Source organism: Rhinolophus ferrumequinum, chromosome 25, assembly GCF_004115265.2.
Source record: "Rhinolophus ferrumequinum isolate MPI-CBG mRhiFer1 chromosome 25, mRhiFer1_v1.p, whole genome shotgun sequence".
Classification (NCBI taxonomy): Eukaryota; Metazoa; Chordata; class Mammalia; order Chiroptera; family Rhinolophidae; genus Rhinolophus; species Rhinolophus ferrumequinum.
Genome location: NC_046308.1, coordinates 36,553,672 through 36,576,643, shown reverse-complemented (window position 1 = coordinate 36,576,643; position 22,972 = coordinate 36,553,672). Strand labels below are relative to the sequence as shown.

At 42.9% G+C, this 22,972-nt stretch overlaps 1 protein-coding gene across 4 annotated transcripts; it reads right to left on the bottom strand.

Annotated features, from left to right (window-relative positions):
- Positions 1–245: 245 nt before the first annotated feature.
- On the bottom strand, positions 246–18,335 carry ZNF202 (zinc finger protein 202). 4 transcript variants are annotated; one of them, XM_033098442.1, is made up of 8 exons: positions 18,221–18,314; positions 16,883–17,000; positions 6,517–7,012; positions 5,617–5,827; positions 5,168–5,256; positions 4,084–4,213; positions 3,436–3,555; positions 246–2,890 (listed from the first exon to the last, which is right to left on the bottom strand). In XM_033098442.1, the coding sequence occupies exons 3-8, from the start codon at positions 6,916–6,918 to the stop codon at positions 1,896–1,898; spliced, it is 1,947 nt and encodes a 648-aa protein (XP_032954333.1). In that variant the 5' UTR covers positions 6,919–7,012; positions 16,883–17,000; positions 18,221–18,314; the 3' UTR covers positions 246–1,895. The 4 variants fall into 4 exon arrangements, with proteins under 4 accessions (XP_032954333.1, XP_032954332.1, XP_032954334.1 ...); XM_033098441.1 differs by lacking the exon at positions 16,883–17,000 and having other exon boundaries at positions 18,221–18,335; XM_033098443.1 differs by lacking the exons at positions 16,883–17,000; positions 18,221–18,314 and adding an exon at positions 7,941–8,068.
- Positions 18,336–22,972: the final 4,637 nt, after the last annotated feature.

The following is a 22,972-nucleotide window of genomic DNA, read 5'->3' as shown; positions in this document are numbered from 1 at the left end:
GACATTTCACCCAGGAAAAATTGTGCAGATCTTAAATCTAGAGCTCAGTAATGTTTGTATATTAGGACAGTCTCTTCTGCAAACTCCAGGCTCAGGTCTTACTTGTGTGTATATATTCCACCTGTGTCTTTGCTAACCGTCCTCATGGAAAACTATTCTGTACTCCCTGATCTCTTTGTGAGTAACTCTTTAGAAGAATCAAGAACCTAGCCCCGGAAAGTGAACAGGTAAAACGGAGTTTCAGAAACCAGGGAACTTGGCTGCCCATGTTACCTTTATTTCATATGTGTATATTTCCAAAGGACAATGGCTGACTAGTATTAAAAGCAAATCAATCGGAATATCATTATTGACCGAAGTAAGAATTTCCTTGTTAAGTTGTTAAGAGTCAAAGCCTTATTATCCTGTTCATATTCCTCTGGCGTACACTAATACACAATGGATTGAAAAACAGAGCATAAGAAACCAGGCACAGAACAGTCTCCCTTCTCATGCTTTAATCCCATACCCTGTGCTCCATTTATGGAGGACAGTCTCCCTAGTCCCTGACTCTCCCACAATCAGAGCAGGTGAGGTTCGTAATTATTCAGCCTCATCTACATGGAACCTATATCAGGTAACAGAGATCCTTGGGCCATGAGAGACTACTATTTAGTTCTTAATTACATGAAAATGAAATCACATAAGAAAAAGCAAACAACGAAAATGCATGAAAGCCATTTACTCCTGGTAAATTCTTCAGGGTCCCAGGTGCTGGGGTTCGTAATTTTCCGTTATCAGAGAACTAGGGAAGGGATGGAGGTGGGGTGTCAGGAGAATAGTCTTGATAGCCTTGGCCAGCAGCAACAGCTTTTTCTTAATTTTTCCATAATTTGATGTCAAATCTTCTCCAGTCTTCTTCATGTAAGTGAGGTGACTCAGTCAATCACAATTCTATAATTATGGTATTACCTTTGTAAGCTGACTATTCCAAAATTCCCTCACAAAACCCTGTGAAGAGGGTGGGATTGTACATATGTGGGAATGTAAATGATTTCACCATGATTTAATTATCCTTTACTAAGTATCCCTTGGCACCCAAATGCTACACCCCACTTGTAGTAGAAAAAGTGCTAGGGACAAAACCAAGAGACTGGTAGACTAGTAGAAAGGCTAATGGCATGAGTATTCTAACGGAAAAAAAAACCCACAAGGAAAAGAGGCTTCTGACTAGGTCCTCCTTTCTAACAGTGTCTGGCTCCTGGTTTCACTTTGACAATGGGGAAGGGAGCTTCAACAAAGTTCGTGTGAGGCAGCCTTGAGGTTTTCGCCCATCAAATACTTATCCCACCTCTCCCCAGTATCAAGGCAAGTGCATGGTGAGGAGGTGAATCGGTAAGATGTGTACAGTTATCCTGTGAATACGTGGCAAAGCCATCAGGATGCAAATCTCCGGCCTTGAGTTCAGGGCTGTGTGCTTTACGAGTTGAGCCCAGTAAGGACAGGGTCCTACAGGCTGGTCCCTTACCAAACCTCAGGGGTTGTCCTGGGCCACTTTAAACTTGAGGCTGTTGAGTAGTCTTTTGGATATCTAACAGCCTATTCCGGGGAAAATATTATAACCATAACCTCTTAAGTCTTCTAATTCTACTTTGTACCCATGAGGTAGAGGCAGGAGCACTCCAGTTAAGGAGAAGCCTCAACTCAGGTTGTACTTTGGGCAAAGTAGCTCCTCAAGGAGTAAAAGAAGGTTGAGAGGTGCTGCCTAGGGGTTTTACTTAATTGTGGGAAGAGGTTATATTGATCTGGGCAAGTCAGGGAGACTCCCAGGAAAAGATCTCCCCAGGTTGACCACAGGGCTTCTCCTAGCCCATCTCTGGGTCAGGGCTGAATGCAGATCTTACATGGGGACCTAACTAGGAGGTCTTTTCTGAGTGGGTCCTCTGATGCCTGATTAAGTGATAGCCTCTGCTGAAGCTTTTTCCACAGGTAGGGCACGTGAACGGTTTCTCACCAGTGTGTGTTCTTTGATGCCTGACAAGGTGGTCCCTCCGACTGAAGCTTTTTCCACATTCATTGCATCGGCAGGGCCTCACTGACGCATGTCCTCTCAGGTGCTTGGCAAATGCAGCACTATGGTTGAAGCACCGCCCACATTCGCTACAAAGATAGAGCTCCTCAGCTGCATGGGTCTTCCGGTGTGCCAGGTACCGCCTGTGGTCACTGAAGTCCTCTCCACACTCTCCACACAAGTAGGGTTTGCCTCCCAGGTGGATTCTTTGGTGTGTTGTTAGCACAGATTTCTGACTGAAGCTTTTGCCACAAATAGTACAAAAGAAGGGTTTTTCTCCTGTATGTGTCCTCTGATGCCTAACAAGGTCTGAAGTCCAGCGGAAGTGTTTTCCACAATCGTCACATCTATAGGGTTTCTCAACAGATGGAGTTCTCTTAGCCTGGACCAGAGGGGCGGTGTCATTCAAATTCTTCCGATTTAGGGGAAATTTATAAGGAGTGCCTATTTTGTGAACCTTTTGGTGCCTGGCAAGATGTGAGCTCCGTGTATAACTTTTTCCACACTCCACACACTTATAGGGTTTCTCTCCTGTGTGAGTTCTCAGGTGTCTAACAAGGTGGGAGTTACACGTAAAACTTTTTCCGCATACTGGACAGTCATGATGTCTCCCTAACAGGGAGTGGATAGGCGTGGTTTCTCGAAGATTCGTTAAACTATTAACTTGAGAAATATTTGTACCAAATCTTCTTTCATTAAGTCTACCTGGATCATCCTCAAAGACTATTTCCCAATCTGGAGTCTGGTGGATTTCTGGATCTCCTACAACCGACCTGTGTAGATCCTCCAAACTCAGATCTTCTTGCTCAAGAAACTCTTCCTCATCTTCACTCCTATCTCCTAAGAGAGGGTGAGAGGAGAAAAGGGGAAATTACAGAGGTCATGTTGCCTTCTGCGCAATGGGGCGATTTTTAAACAGAATTTTGGAAGGGCCAAGACTATACAGAAAGAAGCCCATATTGCATAACTATAGAGGTTAGGAAAGGAGGAAATAATCAGTCAACTGAATGTCTGTCATGTGTCAGGCACTTTCTTACATGTTAATCTCAAGCTGTCAATAAGCCTTAATTTGGGAAAATATTACCCTCATTTTACAAATGTGGAGATTGAGGATCTGGAGTTTAAGTGAACTGCTTAGTAAATGGTATAGCCACAATTCCCAAAGACCTGGCTCTTCATCTTTCACCATTTTGCATTCCATATACCTTAAACAAATGATGGGAGGGGTGAAAAGGAGGAAGAGGCTAGAACTTGGCATTCACAGGGAGACAGTAGTAATGGCTGACATGCTAAAAGAACCAATGAGACCGGTACCCCAGAGGGAGCGAGTCAGACTAGAGGAACTACCGGCCCGGGGGAAGAAGATTCCTTTTGTCATTCCTCACCTGTGTAGGTAAAACTCAGGATTTCCGGCTCTTGAGGCTCTTGAAGTTCTCGGATATCTGGGACCAAAGGCTCTTCTTCTCTAATGTGGGAGACCTCATCTAGTCTGGGGATTGGAAATGCTGCTCAAGAGATGGGAAACAGGACATTATGATTGGTTCAACAATTCCCTGTGTTAAAAGCAGATCGTTTCTATTTGGTAGATTGTAGAACAAATATATAGCCAGGTCAGTCGATCGAATCTTTGGTCTCCCTAGCTTGAGTACCTCCAATCAAGTACTGCATACCTCTTGCCTTTCATCTACAACTCAGCAATGATACAACTGCAAATGCTACCCTCTTTCTCCATACTCAAGTACGTAGATTATCTCCAACTTGTATTGCTTGTTTCAAAACTCATATCCTTACCTCAACTGCACTAACACTATAATATTATAACCATTTTCTTATTAGAAGTTTCCAACCACTTTCTAAGCATTTTCTGTTCCACTTAAGTTGGAAAGATAGCATCTTCCTCAGCTAATCCTTCAATCTCAGTGGTGGGTAGGTATAAGAGAAGTGTAGTACATACTGTCTAAGACCCCCACAATTTCCAAAAGGAAAAAGATCTCTGTGCTCAGAACATTCTAGAGACACTTGAAATTACTTACATAAGGAGACCACAATTCCACAGTCTTCTTCCAAGACATATTCTCCATAGAACTCTTTCTGCGCTGGATCCAGATCACTCCACTGGTCTTGGGAGAAGCATACAGCCACATCCTTGAAAGTTACCAATCCCTGAAACAACACCAGGATTCAATTAAAATGTGATGCCTCATAGAGCCTCATATTTTGTTTTGGAATGAAGGTCTTTGGTATAGGCAGAATCCATCCAGGAGACAAAAGGAACTCAAATGAGATACTTGGCTCCCTTTCAGGAAATCTGTGTTTCACCCCGTCACTGCTTCCTGACTTTCTACTGTGGCATTGTACCTATGCCTGCTCCTTCCAGTCCCATTGCTTTCTTTCAGAACCAGCCTATGTTCTTATTCTTAGGAGTGTTGTTTAAATTCATGAAAAGTCATCATTCAACTCCCTATTTGATTTTTTAATGCTACATACATTTCTGTAAAAAGTTGTGTTTTCTAGGAAGCTTTCCCTAAGTGACCTTCCCTAATCATCCGTATCACTTACAAAGTCTACACAGCATAAGCAAGACTTTTTTTATTCAGCTGGACTACAATCTAAAAACACGAATGAAATTCTATTCCTTTTTCCTCTGGCCACATAGCTTAGTTTCCAGGCTCTGACCTGGAAAATCATGGTAAATCTTCACAAATGTTGTGGCCTGACTGAATGTAGTCCCTGGAAGAATATACCATGCCATTTCAGAAATCATTTCTGCAGCAGTCAGTCATCCTTACAAATGACTGTCAAATTTATTCCTAAAAACCAAAAACAAACCCTCACTCAACAACTGCAAAGTTGCACTGCAGTGTTACAAAATAATCCCATTCTGTTAGTCCCTCTGGTCCGGTGACAAATGAAGAGGCTTTGGAGCCTGCAGATCCAACTGAGACTATTACATCTCATTAGATGCAACACCCCTGACCCTCCATAGGTGCAGAACTGAGAAATGAAATTGGCAAAAGGAGAGTGGGAAGTTGTGTCCTGTCTGACCGGCTGAGTATATGGCTTGACACCTCAAGGTTCTTCAAATTCTCTGTGGAACAGAGGGAAATGAGGGCACACCTGTGACAGAGCAGTAAGAAGGGCAACCATCTCTGGGTTTCCAGTGTTCCTCTCTTCAGGAAGGTCTGGGTCCTGGGGCTCCAGAACCTCTATGAAGAAAAGAAGGCAGAGATCAGCAATATGCAATACACCCCAGTAACTGGCAAAGAGCTGAGCACCCCCCAACACCTCTGGTGGGAAGGTGGGAATCAAGAAAGTGGTCTGAGGGCAGCTCAAGTCATCCTGACACCACCACCTATAACACTATCAGATGCCAGGAGAATAACCAAGAATATTGCTCTTTAAGCTTAACCCTGCTGATGGGGGACTCTAGCTAGTACTGTCTCCTCTCAACCCCCTGAAATCTGTGACTTCTTCCAATTTCAATCTACCGAGCCTTCCTGGTACAGGAGAAACATCCCCCACCCCGCACTCTGCCACGACGCCCCCTTTCTGTTGAGGTTTCCCACCGCTCTCCTGCAGGGGCTGGACCTCCAATTCATGGCACAGGCTCTGTTCCTCTGGTGCCCCCAGATCTGGGCTCTGTGTGGTCTCCTCATGGGACTCCTCAGGGGTCAAGGTCTGCGTAGGATCCTGCAGCTCACTAGGTGACTCAGGTTCTGCTCCTGGATGCACTGTCTCCTCTGACAGGACTTCCTGGCCATGAACATGGACAGTCACCTGGGAATAATTCCAACTTCCAGTCACCATGGAATCAGGAGGAAAGTCTTGGTTGTCATCAGGACTTATTTTAGGAGAAGCTGCCAATAGAAAAACTCCCAGATGGACCCAGATGAAGAGGGGAAACTTTCGTTCCATTGGGGCATGCAAGGAGCTGTTGAAGGTTATCCTCACCAGGATAAGGCAGGGGACATTCAGATATTGCACAGCTTTCTCACTTCCCTCAGCCCTGTGCCTATCACCCAGGGCTCTGAGGTCCTGTCCTTCCCATCTCCACCTCTCCCACCTGCAGCAATCGTTGTTGTTTGCTTCCCTGTCTTGTTGTTCTGGATGGGGAAATCTGTGACGGAGGGTTTATGAAAACCTTTGAAGAAGTGACAAAATTCTCTTCCCCAAGAACTGGAAGTTCGACATCCAAAGGGAAAAATTAAACCATGTGACCCTGGAGTGGCTGAGGTCCCTAGGATAGTCCCTAAGCAGGTGTTTCAAAACCCAGGAAGTCACACTCACACACACACACACACAAACACCTCTGCCCCATGGGGCTTATGGATCTGGCACAACATGAGGGCAGAGCTAATTATATTTAAAGGGTAATTTATGGGGCCCTGTAAGCCCTACCCCCAAATCCATCCTTCCATCAAATAGTCCCCCTCCACGTCACACAGATCAGGTCTCCCCCTCCTCACCCACCGCCTTGGTCTCCTGGGTTGTTTCTGCAAACCCTCCACCAGTGTCACTGCCTCCTCGCCACTTTCTGGCCGCTGGCCCCGCACCCAGCTCTGCAGCTCTCCAGGCAGGACGGTAAGGAACTGTTCCAGCACAAGCAGCTCTAAGATCTGCTCCTTCGTCCGCCTCTCTGGCCTCAGCCACTGACGACAAAGTTCTCGAAGTCGAATGAGAGCTTCTCGCGGGCTTGCGGCTTCCTGGTAGCGAAAGCATCGGAAGTTCTGGTGAGAAGTCTCAAGCACGGTATCATCCCTCTGGGAGACAGGTTCTGGCCTACATGTGAAATCATCTTCCAACTTCACCATTAGAATCCCCTCTTCTTCCCAAAGATCCTGGTCCCCTGGTTCCAAGGCTGTCGCCATTTTCCAGCTAGGGGGTGGTCTCACACCACAGAGCTCACACTGTCATTACACCCCAGTCTCAGCCAGGCACCTCAAGGAGTTTCTCTGAAGGGACCTGGGGTAGAGAAGCAGAGACAAACAGTATGAGCATGAAATTATACACAAGGATAACAGTTATGAGCTCAATCATAATCTTGTACACACAACACTTCTTCAAACCATTAAATCCCCTTTGCCCTAATCTCCATAACCGTATGTTGTAAACAGATCTAGTTGGAATAGGATGGCGTATGCCTGAAGCTATGTTCCCCACCTCTTTTCCTAGGCAACGTTCACATCCCATAGAAAAATACTGCATTTCTACTTCATGAAACCTATGAACCTAAGAGAAAAACGGCTGGGAGTTAAGTACACTGCTAAAAAATGTCATACTGACTATGGTCTGTTTTACACACACACACACACACACACACACACACACACACGATGTATATTCTCAGAAAAGACACATCAACATGGCTGAAATAGGGAAGGCTTTATCAAGGTTCATTCTGAACTGCATCACACCCAGTATTAACTTGTTCTGTAAAATGGGGACTTGCAGATTTGATGGGAGGATTGTATAACAATGAGGAGAGCCACTTACACAGTGGCTGGCACACAGGCACCTCAAAAAAGCAACTTTCCTCTCGTTAAGACATCTTTACTTGCAAGGCCAACAGATCCTCATACTCAAGTGTTCAAAACTGAATTCATTGTTTTTATTCCCAAACCCTCTCTTCTTTCTGGAATCCTGTCTTGGTTGGATCATCACTTGTTCAGTAAACACTCAACTTTGTAATTCTTGGATTCAACTCTGATTCTTCCCCATTGCTTACAGCTCATTAAACCAATTCTACCTCCAAGCCTCTAAATCTGTTTCCTCCTCTTCTCTCGCATAGACTGCTTCAGTTTGGGCTCTCATCTCTTGCCTGGACCACTGCCCTAACTTTGTAACTGGGATCCTGCTAGTACTCAACTGTGAACCAAATGCAACGAATTACCTGTGGAGCTTTTGCAAAACGCAGTATTACACAACATTCTTCTAGGTATTCTGATTCAGCCAATCGAAGCAACTGTATCTTTAGAAATGCTGTGTGTAGTTCTGATGTGGATCTTCAGTGAGAAAGACCTATAGTGTGTAAGGTTACGAGAATCTTGGCATCAGGCTGCTGGGGTTTGAATCCTGGCCCTGTCGTTCACTAGGTATGAAGCCAGGGCAAGTTCTTATTCTCTTTATGCCTGTGGCCTCATTTACAGAATGGAGGGAATGATACTATCTAATAGGGTTACTATGAGGATTAGATGCATTACTATCTGTGAAGTAAATTACAATCTGCACCCCAATGTTAACTTTTGTGTTGTTTCTAAATCATAGTTCCAGCTGCATCACTCAACATTTAAAAAATAACTTCTTACTGTAAGGTCAGTTCTAAAGTCCCTGGCACTGCAATGAACCTCTTTACAAGCAGCCCTCAATCTATTTTCAAGCCTCACATCCCACGCTCTTCTTTGTATCACCTGGCTATAATAAACGCATTGCTCATCTCCCTACAACACGGTGTCTCTTCAGGCCTCCAGGCCTGTCTGAAGGCTGTTTCTTTTGCATGGAATACTCCACCTCATCCTTAATGCTGCATGGTGTGTTCCTATTTCTTCTCGACAGGTTCCCTTTTTCTTCATTCCCATGATTTACTGGTTAGGTCCCTATCAGTTCTCATCTGAAACTGCCTCCAAATGTTAACTACCTGCCTCCAGATTTGTTACCCTTAAGTTACAGTCACAGCATCCTCTCCCTGCCTCCATGCACTGCAAAGGTTCACACCTCATCACGGGAGTTACTACAATGGAACTCTAACAGATTTGACTGCTTCCAATGTTACCCCTCCGTAAAACATGATCGCTGGCAAACAGTCTAAATAATTAAGTCACATCCTATTACTTCTCAGCATAAAATGCTCAATGGCTCCCCAGCACCCTGAAGATGGGATACAAACACCTTAGCTTTGAGTGCAGCTCCTTCTGTCCATCCCTCACTCTGTCCATGCCACATTCTTACCTACTTTTTCTTACCTGCTAATTTTTATTTGGAAAACTCAACTTATGGTCCACATCCTCCAAGAAGTGCACTCTTGGCAAATCTGGTCATGTCTCTTCTCTATTTAAGACCCTCAACCACTCCTTCCTGTCTTGTAAGTGTAATACAAACTTCTAAGTATCAGATATTAGGTTGACCTTCCCCTTACTCCCTTAGCCCTCCTCTCGTGTCCTTTCACACAGTTGTGCACATGCAAAGCACACAAAAGCCCTAAGTTCTTTGGCTTTTGAACATGCTGTTCCTTCTAACTCTTCACCCTTCATTAGGTTAGACTTTATCTTTCAAGACATAATTCAGGCTTCACATGTTCTGAGATGTTTTCCTTGATCCCATCTCCCCCTATCCTTAGAAATGGTTAGAAACCACTTTGCTACCATAGCAACCTGGGCACATCTCTGTATCATAGTATCTGTCGTATCAAATAGCTACTGTTTATCTTTCCTGTGAAACTCCTTGAAGTTTGGGACTACGCTTTTTATCAATCTGTAATCCTATAATAAAGTGCACAATAAATGCATTTAAATGAACCTCCACTTGGAAGTTTTCTTCCTACTCTAACAGGAAGAATCAATCTTTTCCTCCATTATGTTTCTACTCTCTTTTTTATTCACCAAATCTTGTTAATGCTACCTTCTTCTAAATGTCTTTCAAATTCACCTACCTCATCTCCACTGCCAGCCAAGCCATTACGACCCACTAAATGGCAATAGTAGAATCCTTTAAAGAAATGATGTCTGCCACTCGTACTCTGCACTGGTACATAACAGGCACCTAAATGTTGAATGACTTGGTTCAAGTTTCACCTCTGGTCTTCCTGGTCCTGCCCCATCCAGACCAGGTTGCAATCTCCACATGCAACCTGAAGAATTCTTCATTTTCAATAGAACTGCCTCAGATCCACCTTCAAGATTATCAGTGCACTCTTAACAGCTGTCTAGTGTGCTGCTGCCCATCAAATGAGTTTAGCTACCATGTTATTCATTCTTTATTATCTATATCTCATATCACTCTTCATTCATGCTATTTTTCCATTATCCTCAAATATTGACTACATACTTTCATAGCCTGTTTTAGATAGTTTCATAATCTCTAGATCTTCATGGGCTAATTTGCTTGCTTACTGAATCTGCTGTGTATACTTCAAGGTAGTTTGTTTCCTCAGGCAGTTTGTAATTTTTAAAACTTTATGTCCACCTTCAGTGAGATTTTCACTTGGAGTCCTGGAGAGCCCTACGTTATATAAGTGAGCCCTCTGAATGGAATTTCACTTGCTTCTACTTAAGTACTCACAGTTTCAATGATCTTGGATCAGTTTTTGTCAATTTCTCAGTATTCCTGAATTACGTTGACAGTGTATTATTTGGGCCTGTGATTTTTCATCCAACCCAAGGTTATGGAGGCCTATTTCCTTGCCCCTTTGCTTGATCACTAGACAGATTTTCATAGAGGGGGCAGCTCTTCAAGGCTCCAGGCTGTTAGATTGTTCAATTCCATATACATTCCCCATCCCCTCCAGTTTCCCAGTTCCTATCTCCTGTTGCAGCACAGATATTAGAACCCAAAACTGAAGCCTTTATTTTGGTTTGAAGTCTCGTTGGGCTGTGGTGGAGTCAGCTTCTACTTACTGCTCTAGTTTTTATTTCTGGAACCTATATATTTACCTTCTTTTTTTTTGGGAAGGGGGCAGGTGGGTGCAGGAATGTAATAATGGGCAGGACTCCCCTCCACATTAGTTGTACCTACAATATTGCAGGAGGGTTTGAGTGGTGAACTTTCTAACACATGAAAGCAGCTAACAGCTTCACACTGTCCACAGGATAAAATTTAAACTTCTTACAATTCTCAAGGCCCTTGAAGACCTGGCCCCTGCCTACCTCTTTTCTCCCATGATTGCCACACCCATTGAAAGTCACTGCTCCAAAGTACTGCCCTGTCTCTTTTCTGTGCCCTCACTGGGCTTTCAAGATGCTGCTCCCTCAGCCTGAGATAGCCTTTTCCACTCCCTTTACTTGTATAACTCTACTCATCCTACAGATCTCAGGTTTCCCAGGAGCCTCCCCTGATCCTCCCAGATTGTTTGCACAGGAACTTGTACCTCCTCATTTCATTGCACACATACATATCTATTTTTTGTATGGTGAAAATTAGGCATCTTGCCATTTAACTCATCAGACTGTAAAGCTCTGAGGGCAGGTACATAAAGCACCCAGCTCAATGCCTGTCACCCAACAGGCTCTCGCATAGAACACTTGATTTTTAAGTCTCTCTCTGGAAGGACAGATACCATCTCTTATTAATTCTTATTTATTCATTTGTCCAGCAGGTCGTGTGGACAAAAGAATAAATAAGGAAAAACCATTTACTGCTTGGATTATGAGTAAAACAGAGTAAGGTGATTCGGTACATGATGAAACCTCAATTCATCACAAGGAATCTTCAGGTTGTCTTGAGACCATCAAATGCAAGTCACACAAATCTGTGCATTTGGGGGGAAAAATCATTTTCCTTTGAGGATTTAAATCAACTTTAATAAGTACAAAACCAGATATCAAGTAATTCAATATAACTACAATAATGATTATTTATCCAAAGTTTCCCAATCCTGACCCCAAAGAATCTTGCAAGGCAGGGAGAGAACACAGAATTGATACATAGGGTCTTTTGGCTTAACGAAGGTATCTGTATTACCTTAAAGGTCTGAGAATCCATGCCTAGTGAAGCAGGCTAGAAACCTCAGATTTCATGTAGTACTAGCTACAAGAGGTTCCATGCTATGTGGATTCTATAAAGTGTGCACTGACAGAAGGGTTCCTGTTCTTACAGGGCTTTGTTTTCAAAGGAAAAAGAATATAACGGTGCCACAAAAATACCTGCCATTTTTAAATGCCCTTTGGAATCATGCACTGAGATTTCTATTGCTTGACTGTATTACTTTGGCAACCTAGGAAAATGAGATGAAGGCACAGAGAACAGCAAAAATGGAATGAAGGGAGGAAAAAGAGTCCCTGGTGGGACAAAGAGTTGGGAAAAAATAGGAAGCATGGTGCTGTGGGAAGAGCACTAGATTAGGTATCCAAAGATGAACCATTCAGCCCCAGATCCCTAAGAAACTGGAGCCGCTCTAAGGGTGTCATGAGATTACATACAAAAGAACCCTTGTAAAGGGTAAAGCCCTCTGCAGATATGAGCTAAGATCTGTGAGAGTTTACGAACTACAATGTGTTGTGCAAATGTCAGATATCAATATCAGAGACAGAAAACGAACGGTTTTATTCTACAATTCATGGGATGTGCTACACTGTAAGTCTGCCTTGCATTTTGTTGCCCTAGCTATATTTTAATACCTTTCCATTCAAAATCTGTCCTTGGAAGGGTTCCACAGTGACAGACAAAAACTGGACAATAGGATAATATAGAGAGATGTGAAGCCAGGCAAGGAAGAATAAAACTCGGTTCTAGAAGGCTCTAAAACAACATCTACAGAGACGTTTCATAAGCCTAGGCCCCATTATCTAGTCTCTTGAGTATGTTTTTCTAGGATGTATGGGGCAGGATTGGGTAGAAGATGTGGAAAGGGAAAAACCTTTCTCCAATCTTTGGTCTAGCTGTCTGCTTCTTATCTGACTGTGTCACAGGCCTGTGAAGATGCTAATGCAATTCTGACAAGAACAGAAAACTGAAGACAATGAAAGGATATCTGGTTCTCTAGCTTAAAATGTTACTATCTGGGGTGATTTTTCTAGAGCCAAAATGACAAGGTTTATAGTCATATTATTACCTATCTAAAGAAGAGATGGTGCTCTATTTACTAGCAAATAATTTTCAAAAGAAAATAGTGATCAGAGAGTTTCAAATGGTTTCATTTAGCAGACACCTATATCCCTTCCAGTTTCCATTATTATATTTTACCCTAATGCAGGCCCATAACCTGGAAATATGACGATGACTCCTTGCTGGGTCACTGCAAAAGCTCATTGTTCTAGCATACAAATCAACTAATAAAAATTAAGTGCCCTTTTCCAATGCTGTATTGTTCTTTAGAACTAAAGACTATCCCAGAATGATCCTTCTACTAGAAAGATTATTTTATTAATTTTCCTATATACAAATATTTATTCATGCGTTCCACATAATAATTAGGGGCTTTGGATCCCTGGGTTTGGATCCCTGTCCTGACTTATTAGCCATGTGACACTCCCTAAGTCTCAAGTGTCATCTGAGACTTGTGGCTTGTACTACCTACTTCACATGGTTGTTCTAAGGAGTACATGAAGTAACATATAGAATCACTCAGCATAGACCCTGGTATAGGACAGATGCTCAATATATTTTGTTCTCTCTTTTTCAAGTTGCTCTAAATCCCTTTGGGAAGAAGGCAAGATTTAAATGATGAACAAACAAAGTCCTTTATTTCATCATAATTACAAAAAAAATTAAAATATACAGGAAAAATTTCAGTGTGTTTATTGTTATATCAAATGTAAAGTGTTAAACCAAAAGAGTCCTTTCTTTGAAGGCACTTATGAGGTAGGAATAAATAAGATCATTGGAACACAGGTGGACTGAAATCTTAAAAGATAGGTTCTCTTGCCGAAGACCATATTTGTTAGTAATGCTTCTATTTATCAATATCATAGTCCCCTCCCCTCTCCTCCCTGTAACTGGGAGGAGGTAATTTGAGGCAAATACAGTTAGTATACCCAAGAACTTCCTTGAAAACAACCCAGAAGGCAAATGAAATAAAAAGGAATGCATTCACTGACTTTTGGCTTTCACACACATCATGATCAGTATGCTTCAAACTACGAGGTCGGACAATTAAGTTCGCGAACTCATCCTAGAAAAACTGCTACATACCTCATTGCTGAATATCACTACAGTCACCTTCGAAGTATTCCCCTTGGGAAGCTACGCAGCGATGCAAGTGCCTAGTCCACCCTTCAAAGCAATTTTGGAACTCTTTTTCTGGAATGGTCATCAGAGCTGTCGTCATATTACCCTCGATGTCCTGAATGTCATCAAGATGTCTTCCTTTCAATATTTCCTTTATCTTCGGGTAAAGAAAGAAGTCATTGGGGGCCAGATCAGGTGAGTAGGGAGGATGTTCCAATACAGTTATTTGTTACTGGCTAAAAACTCCCTCACAGACAGTGCCATGTGAGCTGGTGCACTGTCGTGATGCAAGAGCCATGAATTGTTGGTGAAAAGTTCAGGTCGTCTAACTTTTTCACGCATCCATTTCAACACCTCCAAATAGTAAACTTGGTTAACTGTGTCCAGTTGGTACAAATTCATAATGAATAATACCTCTGGTATCAAGAAAAGGTTAGCAACATTGTTGCAACAAGTTCACGAGCTTAATTGTCACACCTCGTATATTTAAAAACTATTTCTCAAAATATTTTTGCCGCTTCAATTTTTTCTTCTTTATAAGATTCAACATGCAATATTTGAGTAGCATGGGGAGAAGTGGCTCCAAGCTTATCACAATAGGTTTCAAAGAAACAGAATAAGGTGTAGAGAAGGGGAAGTCAGGAAGAAATAAAAAGGCCAAATAAGTAGTGGTGGTACAGAGAAGTCAGTGGAGGCTAAGACATACATATCTTCTGCCCTGAAATTTTGCACTTTGTGGTTAGGATCAAAGTATAAAAAAAATGTCACTGAGAGTAAATGGAAACATGAAAAGCATAAAATAAAGCTATAAAATCATAATACTTCACTTTATTTTTAATTATAATGTTTTCTATAGGTATATACTACAGGCCCAGGAGGTTGAATTCTACCTCCTAAAGATGTGTCATCTTGGAAAAGCCACATCAACTCATCTTGAAAATAGGGATGATTCTCTACTAAAAAAGGCAGAGCGCTGAATCATCTTTTGAGAAACCGTCCAGCTTTTTGATGGTGATAAAGGAGGGGTTTTGAGAGAAACAAGGATATATGGCTTCTTTATTGAGTACATAACGTATTAGCCTAGGATGGTGAGAGGGAATTATTCCAGAGTTGAAAGGGCTAGAAGCCAAATACAGATTTTAAGAGTCCAGAATTAAATATGTGGCCATCATGATTATACCTGTTAATCTCCAACATGAAGTAAGGCTTTTTAACCTCAAATAATGGTTAGTACTCAGAGGTGCTTAATGGCCTAAATAAAGCAGGTCAATTTATATGCCCCAGTTTAAAACAGAACATCACAAACTAATCTGAAGTAGGAAAAGGGCAGTCATCAAACCTGACCCCACCCTTATGACAGCAGCAGCTTTCACTGGGCAGCCAGTTAAACTAGCTAAATCCAATGAATTACTACAATGAACGTAGGCAATTCCAATCACATAGAAGAACCATTATTTAATGAAAAACAACAGGATAATGTATATTATAAATATAGCCTGACCTAAGGTGTAAATTCGGGTAATTTAGAAGTCAATTCAAAAGTCATTTACTATGTTTTCAGTTTTGTAATTAATATGCTAGTCAGAATAACTTCCTGCTCTGTATCTAGATGATTTCCTTTTGGCTTTGCCCAAGGTTCCCTTGCGTGTGATGAGATGATAAAGGACTGAACCCAAGCCTGCAGGACCAGATGGATCTGAGAATATCAGGTTTCCACTGCAGATTAAATCACTGTTCAAAGTAAAAGTCATCCCAGAGTGCCATTCTTGTTGTGGGAACTGTTTAGCATCTTTATCTTCCTGTGAGCCCTGCCCCTGAGGCCAAGGACCTCCTTATTCATTTGCATATTTCCAAGGCTTAACACTCTGTCAAACACTTGGTAGAAAAGGTGCTCAATAAGTGTATGTTGAATTTAGTTAAGCTATTTCTCTTCCCCCATCTTGGAGATAGACACACTGAAATTCAGAATCATTGAATGCCAGGGCTTCTGGGAAATAAACCACTCACAAGGAGTGTTAGTGGCATTTGGCATTAGCCTTTATTCTAATCTGGAGGACTCAGGTGGCATAACCATACACTGCTTTACTATGTGGCACAGGATTAGTGGAGAAAATGTTCAAGGGGGCAGGTGGACACCACATAGAGTTCACTCAATCCAAATATCTACTGAGCATCAATTTTGTGTCCCACACAATTCAAGGTGCTAGGCTGAGAAAGATGAAAAAAGCACAGGCTCTGACCTTAAAGACTTTAACATATGCATATAATTATGAAATAGCAGGGACTTTATATACCAAAGATTCAGAGCAAAAACCTAGAATATGGGTATAAGCTATGTGATCAAAAAGCTCCTTCAAGAGAAATAAGAAAATCAAGGGAAAAACTGATCAATATTTCGTTTTCAATTTGGTGTAAGATAAAGCACTTAGAGTTTTTTTTTAAAGTACACATTTTTAATTCCACGAATGAAAGAACTCAGACCTAAGTGGTTAAATTACCCACACAGGACCATATTACTAGTTTTCAGCACAGAAGTACTCACACACAGGTCTGCAGTGGTTTGATTCCCAAACCACTGCAATGTTTATGTGAACAAGTTTGGCCAAAGGCAATGGTTCTCAGTGTTGAGAAACCCAGGCCAGCAGCACCTGCACATAAGAACTTGTTAGAAATGCAAATTCTCAAGCTCCAGTCCATTTCTATTACCAGAAACTCTGGGGGTAGCACCACCAATCAGTGTTTAACAAGCCCTTCAGGTGCTTAAGATGCACGGTAAATTTGAGAACCAGTACCTAAGTAACAGGAAGTAAATCTGAAGTTCGAACAGAAAGGATCCAACTTTTCCAGTGTTGGCCAAATTTACTGGAGGGTTTGAAAAAGTAGAGTCTAGGACTGTGTTACATGTTTTATGCCTGTGTCAAATTAACTGGAAAAAAACGTAAACCTGTAACTTACCTCATCTGTATAGTGTGTAATGCACAAGAGTCCCTCACATCGTAATAAACCTTGCTGTGCCTTGAAATGACTGTCTACTGCAATACAGTATATAGAAAGAGTGCAAAAGGGGGTACAGCTGGAGGAGAAAGGGGGAAAAGATCATGAATTACAGGTGTCTGGTCAGAGGAGGAAATACTCCCTTCCTCCCTCCATACCTGCCCACCTTCTTATGCTGCACAGTAAGAACAGAAAGTTACTCGAGACACACGACCACAAACTTGAACTGCTGTGCTGTCACACACTTCCCAACAAGCCTCCCGTGCTACCCCACAACCTTTCTGAAGTGGCTTTCTGGATCAAGGTTCATGGGGCAGCTTGTAAGACAATTAGGGAGGAGGGAGGAGGGACTCCACTAGCATTCCTTGTGGTTGCTAGTGACTGAGGCTGCCCTGGGTGTCACCTGCAAAGTGTGGACAGAGAAAAAGCAACAGTTCTAAGCCTGGCCTCTAGGCGAGAGCCTGGATGTGGCACTGCTCCCCAACAGGGACCAAGGCAGACAGGGTTATCAAAGCCCAGAAAAATACAAATTGGGCTGACACTTTTCTGAGAGAACACAGCATATCCATGGCACACGAACTAACAAACTTTTAGTCAAACCAACCAAAAAGCAGGGGCCTGTACACTCCTGCTGAGGGAAATAGTGGTGCTGAGAAGTGCCAAAGCTGGCTGCTAGGGGGTCGGGGAGAAAAGTTGCAAGTGGAGGCAGCAGCCACTGGCTTGAGGGAAAGCCCGGGGTGGTCACAGCGGCAGCTGGAAAGCCAAAGGCAAGACTGTCTTCAAGGCCTAGTACGATCACTGGTGGTAAGATCACAGGTATTTCTGCATGTGCGTTGGACCAGGGGTTAGTGGTGGGAAGAGATAGGGCTCCTCTGGGCATGGAGCCTGCGGGGCTGATTCCTGAGCAATCTGAGAGGCGGGGTGAGAAGACGCTGCGAGAAATAAAGGGGCCTAGATCACTCCCCCCTCGGTTCCGGGGCAGCAATTGGCGCGGAAGCAATGGGAGGTACGGTCGAACTGCGTTTCTGCAGGCCTCAAGAGGGTAAGGAGGGCGGTGACTGGAAAGAACGCCTGAAACACCATCCACGTCCCCGGAGGTTCTAGCTCCGGCCACCCAGACACACGAGGGCCATAACGCCTGGGGCCCCTCACTCCACTGCCACCGCCCTTTCCCCAGAGCAGTGCGATGTCCCCAGGCTCCGGGGGGGCGGGGTCTCCGACCCCTCCTTCTCCTCCCCGCCCTGCGCTGCCCAGCTCAGCCCGATCCGGCCCGGCCCGGCCCAGCCCGCCAGCACTCACGGCTCCGACAGCTCCGGTGGCTCCTCCCCTGCCCCGGCTTCTCCCCCACCCACTCCCGGCCGAAGCAACGCCGCCGGATCCGAGCCGCGCGGGGCCTGGCGGGTCAGAACACGTGGGGCCTTTGCACCCGGAACCGGAAGCTGCTCTTCGCTCTGCCCCCTCGCCGCGCCGGAGCCTTTCTAGGCTCGGGGAGGTTTGGTCCTCTCTGTGTGCCTGACGCTGGTTGAGGCTCCCCTGCGCTCTGGGAGCTGCACGTAGTGCTAGCGGTCTCAGACCAGACCGCACGCCCGCACCTCTCTGCTTTCTTTTTGTTTTCTGTTTTTGATCTTTTGTTTGTTTTGCTTTTGATGCCTATACCTCGACTTGTTTCTCTTGGTTGTTTTACCCACTTTGCGTTGTCCGCGAAGCGTGGTAGAAAAGAGCAATTTTGGGTTTCAATACTGGCCTTTGCATTTACCATCAGTTACAGGGCATCGGACAAATCTTTCCACCTGTCTGAACCTCAGTGTCCATCTTCTAAAACGGGTGTAGTAATACCGTTGCTTTGAGAACTAAATCATAGTTGCATGTAAACTGATTAGAACATAATAGAAGCTTAGTAACAGAATAGTTATGATGTCATTGTTCTCTATTTTCCTTTGATCATTTCTTTGTGCTTCTTTACTTTGAGACTCTTCCATGATCTCATTTGCTCATTTTTGTCTGGGTCAGTGAGATTCCTCCCTGTTCCTGCCATTTTCATTTTCACTCTCTGCCCCTTCAATCTCCTAAGTCACCACTTTCCAGGTGTTCCTGGCCACCTTCTCTACCCCTTATGTCTTGTACATTTTATTTTCATGGGACACATTGCTAGGGTCTGTTTATTGTGTTTGAACCTAAAGTATTCATTACTTTGGTGAAGGGAGAGAAATACACAGTTCACAAAAGCCTACTGTGTGCCAGATGTTTTCTCTATATATCTCATTTAACGTTTTAAAATATTAAGTTCATAACACATAAATATGTTATTCTAAACATTTAAAACATTACAGGTAAAGCTAATGACTTTTTACTAAACTTGGCTTCCTCATCTCTCACCAAAAGTTTATTCTTGAGTCTGGTGTGTTTATCTTCCGTACTTTTTTCTGTACTTTTACATACAATACACATATGCATTTGTCATGCGGGGTGTCAGGCAGGGTCTCTGGTCCCGCTCCCCACACAAGAACGCAGGATATGGCTAGGCCAAACAGGAACACCCACAGAGCCATAGGTAGGGAAGTCAGACCACTATGGTCTCACTGGGTTTACACGACGTGCGACCTGCTGTCCACTTTGCTGCCAACCTACCGACTCTCCTCCACTCTCCTCCACTCTCCTTCAGTCTCCTCCTCTCTCCTCCTCTCTCCTCGACTTCCCTCCACAGCCGCGGCAGTTATATTAGTGGCCAATGGCTCAATGGTTACAGCTGACGGCCAACCAGCCACAGCTGATGGCCATCTACTACCTGAGCCAGCACCTTTCCACATGAGGCCGAGAGCCTGGAAACTGCTTTCTGGGGCTCTGTCCCCACAGCATTCATAGAAAATTATAGTACTGTTTTTTGTGTTATATGTGTGTATGTGTGTGTTCATGTTGCATTCCTCAATTTGCTATTTTCTTCTAGCAGCGGGCCTTGGCGATCTGTCCATAGTACATACAGATCTCACCTATTCCTTCTACTTTCTGCATAACGTTCCATAGTCTGAACAGCCATTTACCTATTGATAATATATAAGTTGTTTACAATTGCTGCAATTATAAACAATGCTTAATAAACATCCTCTTTGCGCATACATGCAAATGTTACTCTGGGACAGATACTGAGAAGAAGCATTGCTGTGTCATAGGTTGTATACATTTAATTAGAACTGCCAAAGTATCTTCACAGTGACTGCACCTATCTGTGTATGAGAATTATTTAACCCCCATATCTATGCCATTATTTTATGTTGCTGAACTAGTAAATTTTGTCCAATCTAATGGGTGAAAAGTGATGTCTCATTGTTTTACTTTACCTCCCCATGATTAATAGTGAGACTGAACATCTTTTGTGTGTTTATTGGTAACTTTTAGTTTTCCTATGAGTTGGCCTATTTTTCCATTCGGATTTTTTTGTCTTATTCATGTGTAGATGTTCTTTATGTATTCTAGATACTAATCATTTGATAAATATGTTGCAAATGTTTTCTTCAATTTCATAGCTTATAGTCTGTTTATAGTAGTAAAGTTTCAACTGTGATATACTGTTTTTCTGGCTTTGAATTTTGTGTCTTATTTAAAACAGTTTTTCCACACCAAAGTCATTGGGACTTCTTCCTATATTTTCTTCTATTACTTTTTGTTCTCCTTTTTATGGTTAGATTTTGAATTTATTTTTGTGAATGGTATAAATTGGGGATTCTAATCTAATATTGTCTATAATAATTAATTTCCACTTATAAAACATGGAGTATAGGATATTTACATAATAGAACTACAGAGAATATAATCCATATTTGATGTGACTTGTGTTCTGTCATTCCAGTTATCTGGTCCTTTATTCATCAGTGATTTATTTGTTGAGCAATGACTATTGCAGGACACCATGGTACGTATATGGAATACAGTGGAGGACAAAAAGGATGTAATATCTGTCCTTATGGAGCTTTCATGTGGTGTGTGTGTGTGTGTGTGTGTGTGTGTGTGTGTATGTTTCCTTCTTCCTCCTCCCCTCCCACTCTGGTTCAAGCCATTGTTTCTCAGTCTAGTTGTGTAGGACACAGCTCCCTGGCCCATGCTGGTATTATTAGCCTTGCACTCCCCCCAGTTAAGGCAGTTGCCCATCATGGGTCAGCCGTTCACAGCAGCTCACGGCAGCTCACGATGGCTGCCAGCCGCTCATGTTGGCTGCTGGCTGCTCCTGGCAGCTCACGGCAGCCCATGGCAGCCCACTGCAGCCCAGCTCCAAGAAGAGCAGTTGTTCACAATCTTAGCTGTAGAGGGCGCAGCTCACTGGCCCATGTGGGAATTGAATTGGTGACCTTGGCGTTAGGAGCATGGCGTTCCAACCACTTGAGCCACAGGGCCGGTTCTGTTGTGTGATTTTGATATGAAGGAGTTTGAGACAAAAGAAACAGAGTTTTAAATTACTTACACAATAAATTATGATTGTGTTAAGTTCCACAAAGGAAAAGTAAAGCATGTTATGAGAGCTTGTAACTTGAGGTCCAAGTACTGGTAGTGGTGCTGGTAGAGAGGTGGTCAGTGGAAGCTTTCCTGAATAGTAACCTTTGAGTAGAGTTCTGAAGGATGACTTGGCAGGCTGAAATTGAGGGTGGAGTGAATATGAAAGAGTATTTGAAGTAATGGGAAATAATATTTATGCAAGGGTCCTGAGGTGGGAAGGAGCTCACGGTATTGGAGAAACATAAAAGATTAGTGTTTCTGGGGCCAGAGAGCAATAGAGAAGTGTATGAGGTGGGCGTGGTATTGTGGATAGGGATCAGACCTAATAGACCAACAGTCTTACAGACCAAATTAAGCATTATCTGCTAAATTTAATGGGAAGCCATGGAAGGATTTTAATTAAATGAAATGATTAGATACATATTTTTATAAGATCTTTCTGGCCACTGAGGAGAATTAAAGGATCTAACAGTGGATGTGGAGAGGTAATTTAGGAAGCTATTATTGTAGGTCACATGCTTGGACTAAAGCCGTAGTGTGGAGATGGTGGGGGTGGCGGAAGCATTATTAGATTATAAATTCTTTAATAGTATGGATGAAGAGAAAATAACTAATTATTAGGAAAATGGTTGTTTCTGCACTTAGGATAGAGAGAGATTATTTTCTTAGAATCAAAGAAATGGCAGAGGTAATTAGTGGAATTAGCTCAGTTGAAAGAAACTAGAGTGCTGTTTCTTTCACTCTAGCCCTGGCCACAGAGACAACCTGCCAGAGCTTGAGATGTCACATGGCACCCTGCTGTTTCTTAGGACTCTGGATCCCAAATGTCTTTCCAAAATGTATATATACCAGCTTTCCACAAGAGAGTAAGAAATTGTACAAGGACCCACCCAAACATCATCATGAACAACCTGCCTAAAGGAATTTAAATAGAAAAACATACTTAAAGGAAGGGAGCTATCATAATATGACCTAAGTGTGGCAAACAGGGAGGAACCTAGTAAGTCTGTCTGTTAGACTCCCTTCTGTGTCCCATTGTTTCTGGCTGGGCCCTTTTGTTTACCACGTTTGCTCTTTGCTCATGTTTGCTCATGTTTGTCATCTACCTGTGAATTGCCCACTTTCCTTTAAAGTAAAAACCCCAACCTCCCTTTATCTTAGCGCAAGATGGCATATAAGCCTCTGATGACAAATGGCCCAATTTGTCATCAAGCCCTGTATCCTATGGAATCCCTGTATGTACATACATAGTAAATGTGGTTATTTTCTTCTGTTAATTTGTCTCATGTCAATTTGATTATTAGATCAACTAGAAGAACTAAGAGGGAAAAGAAGGGAAAATTTTCCCTCTTCACAAGCCCCAATTGCCTGACTGCCAGTGCCTCCCCCAGCCCCATATTCTCATGGAGCTCCATAGGTATGAAATTAAACTTGATTTTCTCCTGTAAATCAGTCTCATGTCAACTTAATTTTTATACCAACCATAAGAACCTAGGAGGCTAGACGAGAAATTTTTCCTCCTTGACAAAACCATTCTTTTGATGATAGATTTTAATAATATTTATG